Source organism: Zootermopsis nevadensis, unplaced genomic scaffold (assembly GCF_977971745.1).
Source record: "Zootermopsis nevadensis isolate Lab colony 2312 unplaced genomic scaffold, Znev_1.0 Znev_ptg000061l, whole genome shotgun sequence".
Lineage (NCBI taxonomy): Eukaryota > Metazoa > Arthropoda > Insecta > Blattodea > Termopsidae > Zootermopsis > Zootermopsis nevadensis.
In genome coordinates, this window is record NW_028259192.1 from 2,854,457 (window position 1) to 2,870,884 (window position 16,428).

The window sequence follows — 16,428 nt, forward strand, 5'->3', positions numbered from 1 at the left end:
TTGGGGTTTACAGCTCCATTACGGGGGAAAAAAAACTAATCGTACAGAAACCTAATACGAGAAGCCGAACGGCTAAGGCATGTCAAAAGTAAAAATGATGCAAGGTTTGCGGCATGGAATGTGCTCAGCTTAAGAGAGCAGACTCTGATAGTTGGGTCATGTTGAGAGAATAAACTGACTACATTGCACTACAACCCAGAAGACAGCTGTCTTCGGACTCACTGCTGTAAAAACCTCAAATCCTATGATCATACATATATATTTGGCTGCTTTAAACAAAGGACTAATGGAGAAAGAATGTGAATCAGATCCATGTAGCAAAAATGCCCAAGAATTAGTTTATTATACACACTCAGTGTTCGTGCTATTTAAAATTATCACTGTTTTGTCTATATGCAAGTTAAACACAATACCAAATAAAATACATCTACATAAACTGTTTGACTTTACAAGCTCTACTTCACTAAGTACTAGAAATGTAATGTAAAATAATATGAGAAATACATATTTAAAAATATCACAGGGTAAAACTATCTTCAAAATAAATTCTGAATAAACTGTTCTCAAACTGTCACAAAGCAATGCTAGTCAAGATGTATACAAGCATGTGAGATGAGAGGTCCTCTAGGTGGTGAGCATGTCAGTTGTGGTCTTCTGTATTGTGATGATTATTAATGTTGAAGTTACTTCCACCATGAAGTTTGAGACAACATGTGTTCCTCCAGAATGTTTGTAATTACTTTCAAGACCACATGGCATCACAGCTCACAAGACACATACACAAGCTGCATAAAAACTACTGTTTTTCCTCAATTTTTAGAAGCATTTTTGTTTCTGATTTTAAACTTTCTGAAATCAGGGTACATCTTAAATTAGACAGTGTCTCTCTTCCTGAAAACACATTACTAAACCATGGGTGCATCTTACAATCAGTGGAGTCTTAAAATTGAAGTAATACACTATATCCCAAAACAGAACAAAGAAGTAGCACATTTTCTTTGCAGAAGGAACAGCATTTTAGAACAACACTTTCACAGGTTATACACATCCTAAAACAGGTTAAGTACTATGTATCACCAGCCTTAATTTTACAGTAGTCATTGGGCAGAATTAAGTAAAACGATCAATAATGACATTACATGGCAAAATATTTTACTTTAGCAGAGGTTCTATTATTATGCAGGTTTTAGAAGTACTATTAATATGGGTAACGAACATTAAATGACGAATATGGCATAGCTGATGTTTCTCATTGTTCTAAATTGAAAGTCGATAGGTATGGAAAATGGAAAAGAGGAAAAAATTAAACAAGAGAGTGTGGGATAAAGATATAAGGGATATTCTTCTCCACTTTAAGTATAATATTATTAAAAACAACAGCTAACATCTGTCAATTTCTAGTTTGACAGAATATTATTTTCAGACTTCTCTCAATCTCCTTACCTTATTTACATTCAAAAAGCCCACAATAAATGCCTGATGTCTTACTTTCAACAGGATTTCTGTATTAGCCCTTGGTCTAAAAAAGGATCTATTCATCACACTATCTAATAAATATCTTGCTTTACAAACAACAAATACAGATATTATAACATTGCAATCAGAAACATGTTTTCCAATCATGAATGATCAATCAGGTACAACAATATCTTCCGTATGCTTACATTTACATACAGTAAAGTTACAAACGTGATCACAGTACTCTACCAACATGACTAAAATAGACCTTATATGTCAGACAGATATTCTTCCCAGTTGCAAATATTAAATAAAGGAAAAATAATATTATGACTTATCATCATAAAATTTAGATATTGACTTAAGGGTTTAAAAAATAGAAGAAGCTCATACTCAGTTAATAAAATAATTATTATTTAATATTTAACTATAAATAATTAATAAATTTATTTACTCAGATGATGATGATGATCTTCTGGGTTTTGACACCATGTAGACATTACATGCCAAGATTTTGGTAAAGTATAGTGTTTCATTCTTCAGTCCTAAAGATAGAGACAGTATGTTCTCTGAAAAGGTGGCATCTATCAATGAGTCTACATGATGACAAAACCCAGAACATAACCATCATCCTCACCACTGTCAAAACCTCAAAACTCTTATACACACAGTTTCAACAATTTATCTAAATTACTGTTACTGACATACTGTATACTTTTCCATATTGTTTAAAACTTTAAATATCACTTCAGAAATCACCAGTAGTACATCCACAACTGGGAAACATCTGGCATACCTCATAACTTACACAGCCACAGATTTATTTAAAAATACTAATAAATACTATCTCTAAAGCCACCATCCTTTTCTTTAGTTACGAGAAAGTAAAGATGTTGGACATATGAAATAACGTTGAATACTACATAATCATTTATGTACTTTAAAAGCAGAGCTGTAATCCTACAGCTCCAAAAATATACAAGTGGAAAAAACTGTGTATGATTTTAACAGTAATGAAAATCTAATGATTCTAACAGTTGATTTTTCCAGAAGTTTTAAACCAGGTTTAATTTTTTCCACCATTTTCTTCATTTACAAACATATTTTAATAAAAATAAATTTAAGTAGAAACCCATATGAGATCTCAAGTTGTCAAAGTCGTGAAAACAAATGTTATATACCACATCTGCACAGTAAGTAGATTAAGTAATTTCTGCAAATAAACCTTACAGATTACATTTTGGAATCTTATGATACCCTAAAAAATATTCACACAAATCTGTAGCACATACCAATGACTTATTTTTCTTATTTATGCAGCAAGAAATAGCTGATTCAACTTGGGATATATGGGTTTTTGTTTTTAATTTCTAAACCTAGTATAACTTACACTAATTTGCACAGCACCACCTAGCATGTCACATAAATCATGTTTCTTCACTGAGCAATGCTGAAAACAACTCACTCCATGCAGTCAATAAATTCAGCTTTGTTTCCCCACAAATATTTCTGTTTTTTATTAAACATGTTTTACAGATAGGATACAAGGAGAACTGAACTATGAAATTGTTAATTTTAGAGGGAGTTCACTGACTTTTCATGAAAGCAGGGTAAGGGGCAATGTGATCCACACACAAACCAAAATTCTAAGAAAATTTACTGACATCTTTACATCATGACTGAGTGCCAAAATGTTTTCAATAGATGAATATGGGATTATTTTAAGGAGCCCTTACAAGTTTATGTAGAATGTAATTTAAAATATGTAGTAGTGTGTAACATTAGAAAAATACCTATTTAGAGTAATATTCTATGAGTTTTTACACACAAATCAACCTAATAACAAAACCCTGACCAACAGAACATGTCATGGATGTAATTATTATCATCACAAAGAAAATAGTGACTGGTAATGATTATTTTCATTGTAATGAATTAAAATAGAGTAACCAGAGACAGAATAATGAAGAATAAAAATTAAACCCATTGCTGCCCTTACACAAATCATTGCAATGCAGTACAATTTTGTAAACTCTCCCAGGAACAACAATGTAATTACAGTTTTTAATTGAATTTCTTGCTTTGGCCAAAGTTCAAACAATGTTCTAAACTTATATGCTGAAAAAAAATTAAAATGAAGTATTTAAAGTTTACTTAATGACATGGAAATTATAAGAAAACTGAAGGAAATGTTTAACAGAAACCAGATTATTTTGAATGATCTTATGCCTCAGTACAGAACACTATTCTAAGTTTCAGAGTAACATACATCACTAGGTCAGGTTCAATTTTTACATGATATGATATTATGATTCCACATGGTCATGAAACCATGTTACAAAAATCTTGAACTACGAGGGTCGCTCATTAAGTAATGCCCCACATTTTTTTTCTCAGCCAATAATGAAGATAGAAAAGTGTACTTTTACATGCTTGAGATTTGATGTTTCCCGCGTTCGTGTACGGAGTTTCAAATGATTCCAACCGATAGCGGAGCTGTAGTGAACTGTTAAAATGGCGTCTGTGAACGACTCTCGTTACAAGCAACGAGCTGTAATTGAATTCCTTGTTGCTGAAAAAGAAACGGTGGTGAACATTCATAAACGTTTGTGTGCTGTGTATGGAAGCTGTGCAGTCGATAGGAGCACCGTTGGTCGCTGGGCTAAGAGAGTTAAAGCTTCAGGAAGTGAAGAAACCGAGCTCCGTGATCTGCCGCGCTCTGGGCGTCCTGTCACAGCCACCACTCCAGACATGTTGAACCGCGCGGATGCCATTATTCGTGAGGATCGGCGCATCACAACTCGACAATTGGCCCAACAGCTTTCAGTCAGCAATGGAAGTGTGATTGCAATTATCCAGGCTCTCGCATATTCGAAGGTGTGAGCAAGATGGGTTCCACGAAGTCTCACAGCAGACCACAGGATTCAAAGGAAAACGATTTCTTCTGAATTGTTGGAGCGTTTTGATGCTGAGGGAGAGGTCTTTCTGTCCCGGATCATTACAGGTGACGAAACCTGGATACACCACTTTGAGCCAGAGACAAAAAGGCAGTCAATGGAGTGGCATCATCCTCAATCACCGAGAAAGAAGAAATTCAAGACAACTCCCTCCGCCGGAAAAGTCATGATGACTGTCTTTTGGGACAGTGATGGGGTCATTCTTGTGGATGTGATGCCAAGAGGTGCGACCATCAATTCAGACGCGTACATCAGGACCCTGAAAACCCTCAAGAAGCGTTTTCGACGAGTTCGGCCTCACAAGCATCCAGCAGAAATTTTGCTCCTGCACGACAATGCACGCCCTCACACAAGTCTGAGAACCCAGGAAGAAATCACCAAATTGGGTTGGACGGTGCTACCCCATCCACCCTACAGTCCAGATCTGGCACCCTCCGACTTCCATCTCTTTGGGCCACTTAAAGATGCTATCCGCGGAACAAGATTTGAAGATGACGAGAGCGTGATTCAAGCAGTGAGGACATGGCTACGTGCACAGGACAAGAGCTGGTACCGGCAAGGCATGCATGCACTTGTTCCACGCTGGCGTAAAACCGTACAAGTTGATGGGGACTATGTGGAAAAATAGTATGTGTAAAGGAAACATTGATTTATATTGTCACTAAATTTGAGCCATCTTGAATAAATATGTTCTGAGGAAAAAAATGTGGGGCATTACTTAATGAGCGACCCTCGTACATATCAACTCTCATTACCATATAAGGTATGATTGTTTGTTTACAGAAATCAAGTTCAGAATCAGCTGAATAGAAGTGTAAGGTTACCTGCTGCTGCACTAATGGTAATTCATTCTGGCACTTGTATACGAGAGTACGGATGTACTGGAGAAGCACGCTGCAGCACTACCACACAGCTGAAATATTTTCACAAGCAACATCAGTAAGATATTTGGCTTGCAGTAATAAAAGTCTGCGCTGCTATACCTCTTTCATATTTCTTTGACTTGAGGTTCTCACAGCGGTGAGTATGAAGATTTCCGTCTTCTGGGTTGTTGCGCTGTGTAGTCTGGTCGATGTTAACCAACGTTTCAGAGGTCATACTGCCTCCGTCATCAGGGCAGTATGACCTCTGAAACGTTGGTTAACATCGACCAGACTACACAGCGCAACAACCCAGAAGACAGAAATTTTCATACTCATCGCCCTGATGATGGAGGCAGTATGACCTCTGACACATTGGTTAACATCGACCAGACTACACAGCGCAACAACCCAGAAGACAGAAATCTTCATACTCATCGCCCTGATGACGGAGGCAGTATGACCTCTGAAACGTTGGTTAACATCGACCAGACTACACAGCGTAACAACCCAGAAGACGGAAATCTCTCTTTCATATTTCTCTGAAAATTCTTACTGACACTGCCAGACTTGTATTATTATTTAATTTCTTTCTAAATTTACCAAGATCTGGTAACCTAGTTACTAGCTACATATTCAAATAATATTATGTTACATTATAGAATATATATATATATATATATAGATATATATATATATATATTTATATATATACCTTTTTGGTATGGCATTTAAATTCCTGGGTCTATGTGAACATAAGGATTTAATTGGAATCTGAACCTCTCAAAGTGCTGCATGTTACAAAATATAATGTATTTACTGCATTTCTAAGTTACAAACTCATAATAAGAACACTGTTATTAAGAATGAACCTATTTACTTGCACATAGAGTTTTATAACAATCAGTCTTTATTCTGTTTTTTTAATATATATTTTAATTGATTATTCTTCAAATTTAACCTCATACCACAGGTTTACAGTGGCATAAAATCTTGGAGTTGAATGTATTTGTCTTAGAACTGCTACAGGTATGTTTGTTTAGTCTGCCAATCCTCATACTGAAACGAATAGAATCTTTCTTTTTGGCGTTGGTCTGACTACATGACAGTTTATCAACAATGAGTTTTTTTCAAATAAGAAGATTAAAAATAGCCTAAGGCATACAAGTTCATGTTTGGAATAAACCCCTTCAGCAGATATATATATATATCATGAATGAGTAAGCTTCATCACAAGTTTATTTCAGCTGTGACTTAGTTTGGTCCAGCAGATGTCAAGAGGCCAGTGTAATATATTTAATTTGAATCAAGAGCTTTCTATCAGTCATAGGATGTCAATTTAATTCCACTCCTTCCAATGTGACTGAGTTCAACTGAGAAATCAAATCAGCTTGAAATGTGTAAACTCTGCAGTGAGTAAACAGGACAAGATTATGAGTTATTTATACAGCTATGCGGTCAGTCTAATATTAACGTGATTCTAAGTGTGTTGAGGCACGAACAGTTTGGTTGCACAACATCTAAGAGTTCAAGCCTGATAAAATAGACCTGAACAAAGCTTATCTGATGAACAAATCTTCCAACCACCTATAAGGGTGTCTAAACAGGGTAGTATGAGGCCAGACAAATAGGGTGAACATAACCAATATCCCACATGAAAAATATGATGTGAATGATAACAAGATGATACCACCCCCATTTGTATTTGATGGAGAGTCCAAGTAGGGACAACCCACAGACAGTCCATCAGTTCACCGGTGACACAATTGGCAAAAGACAGAATGTGGCACCCCACAACTACAAGAACTCTAATCCAAATAGCATTTTTGTGTACTCCTACACTTCTCCAACAATTTGGCATCATGCAATGCCAAATTGAGCCAGACAGTAAGTTTGTTATAAATTATCAACAATTAAGTAAAACATAAAATAAATTCATATATGCAACTACATACCTCAACAGTATAACATCCAGAAAATTTATTGCAGAAGACAGAATATAAAATGCCCCAGAAAATGTCAGCAGAGTTGCATTGTAGACAAATGTGTAGAGAGGAGAAGCAGCAATTGGTGTCAGTGCCTCTACCACTGAAGTCAATGCAAACACTGTACCTATAAACATTATGCACATAACCTGTAAGTTTACAAGTAATGAAAGTTCTGTTTTGTTTTGAGTTTTCAAGCTGAAGTTTTAAAGATAAACCAGTCATGTTTAAAACACGTAAATGAGTACAGATCCAACACAATAAAGACCAAACTCCTTCCTCTAGCAGATCCTTCTTCTTTATTACGCTGTCTCTTTTTACAGGAGGTTGGCGACATATTATGAACAGGATTCTTCCATCCTTTTCTCAGACTGGGACCTGTTCATATATATGTTTTTTTAGGCAGGTGATACAGAATTTCAGACTTCTTCTGTGTGTTTGGGGTATGCAATAATTGTTTGGATGCCACGGAGAAACCGGGGAAGCCCCGGAGGAAAACTGTGTTGCCTAGACCACGGCCTTGCCCAACACAAGTTATGAATTCGGGAATCGAACCCGAGACCCCAGGATTACAAAGCCAGCGTTCTAACCGCTAGACCATAGCAGATCCACAGGTTGCCAATGATTCCATATTAATACTTATAATGTACAGAAGCATATTGTATACATCATTTGTTGACTGTATATAATCTCCCTTTGCATTAAAAGCACTGTTCCTAGCAGCACTAAACCAAGTTTGTTTTAAACCTGTGCCATGCATTTCCTTAATGAATCATAATAAAACTGTTTACTAAAATATAAACTCTCTAGTAAAACAACACAAGCCTGCAAAGAAACCCGACTCAAGTCAGTCCCCAATTTAAGCAACAAGTTTCCTCCATGATTATTACAAAACACTGTGATGCAATAAGACCAAATAAACATTTACAGATTATCTTAAGATCAAAACCATTTTAGGATCCAGTAGCACTAAAAACAAAACAATGCTCTGTCAGTAACCAAAGCCTTCATCTGCTAATTCAACAGCACTGAGAAGTAAAACATAAAAAAGTTTGTAATCAGTAACGAGCAAAAGATATAGAATTAATCTAGAATTCCAGAATTTAAAGTATGGCAAAACTTACCTATGTCCTCTAATGGCACAGTTTTTGAGATAATTGAACGGCAGAGTGAACCAGAAACACCCCCAAGAATACCAACAGCACAACCTTTGAAAAGATCATATTCTATGTTACAAATTTCCCAGTTAACTATTTGTATATAAAAGTGTAAACAATATATAAAATCTTCATAAAAGTGAAAATACTGGCAGCAAACTTTACAACCCATAAGTCAGAAGAATTCAGGCCTCTATAACTAAAAAAAATTATATTCATTTGAGTTACAGAAAACACTGATGAAATGTTTCTTACTTTAAACCATTTTTAACATCTGTTACCTTTGGAATAAATAAAACAACTAAATTTTACTGGATAAATTTTCATAAAATGTGATGTAGATGTATGTTAATACCTGTAACTTTGATTTGGAGCCACATCAGTCCAGTGTTGCTATCAAACAGAGATATAAATCCCGTTATTGTCTCTTTAAAACCCAAACCTCTTATTCTGATGAAAAATTATATAGCTAACTTATGATAAATAAAATGTATCCTTTAGCTGTACTGATGCGCCAGAGTTCACAAAATTTTCTATACTATAATTGATCACCATGTCACACCAATCAAATCTTCTCCAGTTGTTTTATTTTTGTACGCTTTTCAACAACAATAATGTTGATGAAAACAATTTTCTGTTTCCTGTGCAATTACCTAGTGTTGATGATTTCTAAAGATTTACATTAAATAGAACATGGTCACACATAGAACTTCAAATCATTTACACTAATTCTTTTTGCAGATCAACACTATGTTTTATGTCCTGATGTTCTGTCCTTTGCCGTTTGGGTACAATTATTGGGTTATCACTTCCAGAGACAAATGAAGAAAGTACATAAAAACTGATGCAGTGCTTAAAGCTGAGCTACGAAATCTGGAATAGAAACAGTTCTACGTGGTATTGATTTAAGTTTACTTCTGATACAGCTAAAGTCACACCTACCAACATACAAGTACCAATCCTTTGGGGCCAAGCCACAGATGAGTGTTTGACCACACTTTGTAAGGAACACACATGACGCAAACATGCTGTCTGGGATTCTGAGCCATACACTGAAGATATACATACCAGCTACAGTTCCTGTAGGAAACAGTACAAATTTATTTAACACAGACAGGATATAAAGGTGTCCATAATTAAGAAAATACTGAGGTCTGAAATAAAACAAAAGCAAACAGCAAAGGTGTTCTACAAACTCAATCAAAATTTATAAAATTACCCAAATTATAACAACAGAATGTCATTACTATCCTATGAAATCCTTTTAAAAAATAACCGTATGTACTGTATCAAATTCTATATAAAATACAAACTATCAAATTTGGTATGACAGAAGAGTTATTTGCCTGCATTCAGCGTGGCTGGTGTGAGATCGACAGATGAAAGAAAGTAAGGACAATACATTTTCTGATGAACTTACCAAATACTGAAATCAGTGTTGAAAGACTACCAAACTGTGTAAATGTTCTGATATCCCAACCAAATTTGTCTCTTGTATAAAGAAATGACACAGCACTGTCACCTACAAAACAAATCCATGTCAGAATCAACCCAATGGTAAACAGATTATATTATAATTTAAAGCTCACCCAATCAGAAGATGGGAATGTTGGACTAAATGACCAGATATACATCTATTTCAAGAATGACAGTTTCTATGAATGTAACACAAGTTACTTAAGCACTTGTGCATATATTTGAACCATTTTGTTTGTTAGAATTGTTGCATGTCACACTTTGTATTTATATTATAATTACTGTAATACTGATAAAGTGTATGGATTGATTTAAGATTCACAAAATGTTAGGATAAATACATAAAAATTGGATAAAACAAAAGTAATGTATGCATAATTGATTAATGAATAGGTGAACGTGTGTGGAAATGTCTACCTTTGGAAACAGACAGTCAATTAACATCAGTAACCATAACCAGACCAGAGTTAAAATTCTTTAAAAAAAAAATTATAGTTTCATTTTTTAAGAAATGAGGGGGATTCATTAGTGTATATTTTAAGATGTACCAAAATTTTTCAAGAGGAATTGAAGCAAACCATGGACCTTCGAAATATAAATCTATGGTGCTAATCACTTCAAGAAGTTCAGTAACATAGAAAAATATCTTATCCTTACCTTCCATGGTAATGACACATGTGGACACAGCTATGATGACAAGGAAGATAATGGCTCGTCCATAGTGTTCTCTTCTCTTGCAGCAGGTGGTAATCATCCTAATGACTAACTGCTTATCAAACAGGCTGCATAACCCTCTACTGGAGCTTCCTACCTGCACAGTTTGGTGAAAGACAGCGAAAATTTTATCAAAGCTGCAGATGCTATCTATCAGACCCTTCACTACTGAACTGACATATCAAAGTTGTGGTGAGAATAAGAAAAGTGTGTTTAGGTGCATGTTCCTTCTCTCCTTTGAGCTAATATGAGCTGAAATTTAACACTAAATAAGTCAGTCAATGATGGATATGTGATAAAAGAGACACTGAGAGACTAAAATATTAAACATGGACAATTCAATGAAGGCATATTACACATACACAATAATTTCCATTACAGAGACAGGGTAAGGATGAAATATCTAAATCTTGATTTGTTTTTGGCTGATTGTGATAATGACTGTTATCATCATGATGAGCACTATCACTAACATCGTCATTATGGTTACTAAGAGTAGGGAATGCTAATGAATGTGATGTTTTATATTGTACATTCTTTTTGCATATTGAGATTTCAGTAGTTTGTGAAATAGAAAATAGTAGGTTGACACATGCTGTATGTATGACTCCACTAATAACTCTGCCTTAACTGAAACAGATTCAAGAAACTTCATAACAGGATCATGCCACTGCAAATTACAGTGATGACAAATTGTTTAAATCTCAAATATAAAGACTGAGATGATAGTTAACACTACCATAATTTGTATAGGGTCATGGGAAATATATATATTTATAAATCTTGTGTAAAATATTTATTTGTATACTGAAAAGTTCCAGTATGGTAATATCACAAACTTTTGAGTTTATATTCATAAAACAGGTGTACACCAACATTCACCAGGAGGTCATGTCACACCTTGTGCTAATTAACCTCTACCATATAGGAAAAGGGAATATAAAATTTCATGCTATGGGGTGGGTGGCCAGATTGTAATTCAAGGGATTTAAGAGTTCAGCAGTATGCTACTGCAACATACTGAGTGTAAGCCACGATGTATAGCTACTAAAAATTAATAAATTTGTTCCAAGAAATTGTAATACAACTAACTCCTTTCTGCCTATTTAAACACTTATTTTCCGTAACAATTCTATAAAAATACAACTGAAAAAATATGCCAAATTATAGAATACTATATACAAATTTTCACTTGCCCTTTATCCCCTGCTATAATTACAAAGCTAGTCAGAATTCAAATAGTGATTCCCGTTTTATGAGTGAACACACAAATATCAATCAGTGCACCTGTTGGATACTTCAGTCTGAAGGGCAACTGACTATATCATCAGGTTAATGGATAAGAACATTCAGTTCACTTACATGACTTACGTGTACAGACTCCGGTATGAATATCACACACAAGTAGCCCAGCAGGTAAAATGTGGCACTTGTTGCAAACACAGTAAGATACCCGTACTGCCCCGCTATGAAAAACAATGGGGCACTGAGATAGGCCCCTACTACTAACCCACCAAACAAGCTGGCATCTAGCAATCCCATCCTGCAACAAAAACGGTGCCAACAGCCATAGCAGCTGAAACATCTCTAAACCCATGCAGTGTGAAATATATGACACATTGTTTCATACTGCTTCAATTGTAATCTGGCATTCAACAATTCCATTATTTTCTTTTCAGACACAGAAAGTGTTCCACAAGCTTTTCTAAGAATGACTGATAATTTATACGGAGTCAATGTTTTTCTTAATTGACTGCTATCGTTTTTCTTCTGAATCACCATAATGTTGAACAGAACTTTCCACCCACTCACTTACTAATTTCAGTCCTTCTATTACCATTGGTCAATGTTTACCTGTACTACTTCATATAGAACATGCTAAATTATTATGTTTAATCATCGACCAATCTTATGTCTTCAGGTTTCCCAACCATGTAATCTTCATCCAATTACCTTCAAAACGTTATTCCTCTATTTTGGATCAATCTATTTCAATTGGCACTTTGGCTCTGTTTATATGCAGTTTGATGGTTCACCTGAACTTGTTCCTTCCAGACAGATATCTTCCAAGATTTCTATCTTCTGGGTTGTTGCGCTGTGTAGTCTGGTCGATGTTTACCTACATTTCAGAGGTCATACCGCCTCCATCATTCATCGCCCTGATGACGGAGGCAGTATGACCTCTGAAACGTTGGTAAACATCTACCAGACTACACAGCGCAACAACCCAGAAGACAGAAATCTTCATACTCATCGCCCTGATGATGGAGGCAGTATGACCTCTGAAACGTTGGTTAACATCGACCAGACCACACAGCGCAACAACCCAGAAGACAGAAATCTTCATACTCATCGCCCTGATGATGGAGGCAGTATGACCTCCGAAACGTTGGTAAAAATCGACCAGACTACACAGCGCAACAACCCAGAAGACAGAAATCTTCATACTCATCGCCCTGATGATGGAGGCAGTATGACCTCCGAAACGTTGGTAAACATCTACCAGTCTACACGGCGCAACAACCCAGAAGACAGAAATCTTCATACTCATCGCCCTGATGATGGAGGCAGTATGACCTCCGAAACGTTGGTAAATATCTACCAGACTACATGGCGCAACAACCCAGAAGACAGAAATCTTCATACTCACCGCTGTGAAAACCTCAAATCTTACAAATATCTTCCACTACATCTGCACTGAATTTTTGTTTTTTATCACCACATCACAGACACTTATCCATATTAACCAGTAAATAGAAAATTTTCAAAAACAATTAAACATTGACATGTATTATTTGAATGGTTAAGTATTCACAGAACCAAGATATAAAACTACGTGACTAGAAACGCATACTACAACACTATAACTTGGTGGTGGCAATGCACACAAGAGCAACAACTGAACAACCAACTATTAAGCAGTAGTGTGTGCATTTGGCCATCACAGTGGATTTCCAGTTAAACATTTTTAAACATGTGAAATAAAGCCAGTGTTAAAAATATAAGAAGAAAGATATGAATGAGTTTTTTATGTCAATATTTCAAGAAGTACTGAGATGGTTTTAAGGTTGTTTGAAGGATGTTGGACGGTTTAAAAGTTTACAAAAACAAGTGGGATGGCATTTTTCTACATCCTCCCTTACTTCAAACATGATGAAACACACAAGATGTGTGAGAGTTTGTAACATGATAATTATTTTATGGGACTGATAGTAGGCCTAATGCAAAATCCCGTTGCAAGGGGATGATAATGCACAACTCATGTGATATATTTTCACATACCTTCCATGCCTGAATCTCTTGCAAAAACAACCTGGGGATGTGCCGTGTTATGGTGACGAGGTATTCACTTAATCATACATCATTCAAAATTCTTCTATGCGACAACTATCTTTGTCAAGTTTGCAGAAAAAATACAGGTAAAAACACAAAATTAATTATTAAGTAAACACCTGAAAGCTCTCTTCTCAACAGTAGTGGTGTCACTGATGTAGGCATAAATCCCTGAGATGATGGTTATCAGTCCCCCACTGAGAGCCACAGGAATACTGGCAACCAGGAAGTATATTGGATTCAGATCAGGTACCACAGACAGAAAAGCGTATATTACATACAAAAGGCCATATCCTGCAATGAACAGAGAACAAAATGAGTAACAGGGGCCAAGTAGCCAGTCTCAAAACAAATTTGTGAATCACATTCTAGCTCTGGCAAAGGTCCCCTTCTAATACATCATCATTGCTATCAAACAGTAAGAGTGCAACAGTACAGCTCACTTATTCATTGCTGAGATGGGAACAACTAACACTAGCTCCTCAGAAACAGAAATATTATTGGATGGAAAAATCTGGACTACAATTGAACTGCCTACTGAACACATACAAATACTAACCAATGTGACTTTGTTTGACAGGCAACACTTATTGAAGTACTACTAGATGTTCTGTATGCAAAACATCACTGACAGCATCATCTGGAGCTGCAGAACTTAAGACTGTATCTAAGCATACAGGATTAAATGTTTAAAAACATCTGGGAACTGGGCAGAACCACAATGAGTTAAAATATTTTCTGAACTTCCCTCTCACACTGAAAAGTTTTACAGAGTTTAACCAGTGCAAAATAAAAACTATAACAACATACCAAACATCGGCCACAATATGAGTGGCTTCCTGCCATGGTGGTCACTCCATGGACCCACAAATAGGGAAAGAATTGCAGGAATGCAGGCTTCAATCAGAGTCTTGTACATCTGCAGTATGGCGACATGCGGCTGCAACAGTGCCTCCAGCTGCCGGGCTTCTTGTGTGTCTGTCTTGTTAACTAGCAAATCACATTTGGTTGCATTCAACGGGAACATTGCCTGGCAGTTCCGTACTAACAGCAGCTGTGTGATCACAGTACTTGAAAATGCCTGACCAAGCATTGCCAGGAAGATACCCAGCTCCACTGTCAACCAACAGCAGCGCCTAGCGGAAACCAGTGTCCTCTGCGTAGTGATGACAGGTTGAATGTCTTCACAGGAAGCAGAAGAAGAGGCATGGCTTCTGGACAGATTTAGTTCTGACATCACATGAATACAACTCCCACTATGTGCATTCTAGACACACCAACAGGTGCACCAGTTATACTTTGGATTAACACAAATAGTAAAGTCTTAGGGCTCCACAGTGTCATCACCAAACACCCTAAATAAGCAAAAAATATCAATGTAAATTTCAACTTAAGAGTAATGATATCAAAGTTTTGGTGATTGCTATGTTACATTCAAGAAGAAACTATAGGCACAATTCCCCATGTCTATGTGCCATGCTATTAATTAAAAAAGAACCATGGAGGTAAAGCTTTGTACATTCTTAACCTCAGTACATGCAGGTGAGCAGCCAACTTCATGCTCTAATCACCCAATATATCCCTAGGGGGAAATACTTTTGTCACAGACCACATTTTTTCTTGCCCCTATTGCTAAGAGGCAGTTAGTTGCATACATAAGTCCACTACTGTGGATATGAGAGGTTGGATGGGATAATCTACAGAATACTGCCACTTCTGTAATTTTTTCCCCCAGCAACATATCAATCTTGGCATTGTCTCTGTTACTGCAACAAAGCAATGAAAGAGATGAAGATCACAATGAACAGGAAGTGGAGAATATTATTTTTATTTAACCAATACATGCGTTCAACTCTATTATGGGACACTAGGGTTCCAGGATAAATAATGGTTTATCTAATTGCGATGATTCTCATTGTTCCGGGAATGACTTCACAGAAATAGAGGATACATTATAATTTCTGTAATGGTGCATTTAATTATGATCGTACGAAAAAAACTACGAATATCGACAACTTGGCCCGTTGCCTGCTACAATAATTACGTCCGATCTTGTGCGAATTAATAGGGAAGAAAAAATATTTGGACACATTTTTTTATGGTCTTCAGTGACACTGTCTATACACAGACAATACCAACATAACGGCATGGCAGTGTGAAAGATTAATTTTATATAAGTGTTCTGCTGTATTGAAAATGTCATTGTGAGCGTACCAGTGGAAATTACGCACCTTCACTGAATTATAGGGATGAAACACACTGTATCCAGGGAATGTTCGATTTTATCAAACGCAAATCTTTTTGTTAAACAGAAAATAATTCAGTTTAATATTAATTTATTTCCTTAAAACTCACCTAGTGTTTTCAGTCACGAACTATTGTAGTAGCAAGTTCCGCCGGTTATAGTCATAAGTCGTGACTAATATGACAATCGTCCGAAAAATTCAATCATGTGACTATAAAAGGGAGATAAAAACTCATCTACTAC

The 16,428-nt window shown here is 36.1% G+C and overlaps 1 protein-coding gene across 4 annotated transcripts; it reads right to left on the reverse strand.

Moving 5' to 3' along the window:
• Positions 1-309: 309 nt before the first annotated feature.
• LOC110840418 (putative peptidoglycan muropeptide transporter SLC46) lies at positions 310-16,397 on the reverse strand. Of its 4 annotated transcripts, none has more exons than XM_022085459.2 (10): positions 16,296-16,397; positions 14,751-15,295; positions 14,060-14,234; positions 11,970-12,150; positions 10,551-10,704; positions 9,838-9,939; positions 9,360-9,497; positions 8,385-8,468; positions 7,231-7,387; positions 310-5,328 (listed from the first exon to the last, which is right to left on the reverse strand). In XM_022085459.2, exons 2-10 carry the CDS (start codon positions 15,175-15,177, stop codon positions 5,262-5,264), a joined length of 1,485 nt encoding a protein of 494 aa, XP_021941151.2. In that variant the 5' UTR covers positions 15,178-15,295; positions 16,296-16,397; the 3' UTR covers positions 310-5,261. The 4 variants fall into 4 exon arrangements, with proteins under 4 accessions (XP_021941151.2, XP_087196902.1, XP_087196904.1 ...); XM_087340776.1 differs by lacking the exon at positions 310-5,328 and adding an exon at positions 6,068-6,334; XM_087340778.1 differs by lacking the exon at positions 310-5,328 and adding an exon at positions 6,068-6,334 and having other exon boundaries at positions 16,172-16,306.
• Positions 16,398-16,428: the final 31 nt, after the last annotated feature.

Excerpts from the sequence above, each read along its gene's own strand:
- LOC110840418 (XM_087340776.1), bottom strand. The coding sequence starts at position 15,177 with ATGTCAGAACTAAATCTGTCCAGAAGCCATGCCTCTTCTTCTGCTTCC. Across the intron at positions 9,940-10,550 it reads ATGTGTCATTACCATGGAAG|GTGACAGTGCTGTGTCATTT; the intron begins GTAAGGATAAGA and ends TTTGTTTTGTAG. Across the intron at positions 9,498-9,837 it reads AACACTGATTTCAGTATTTG|GAACTGTAGCTGGTATGTAT; the intron begins GTAAGTTCATCA and ends TGTTTCCTACAG.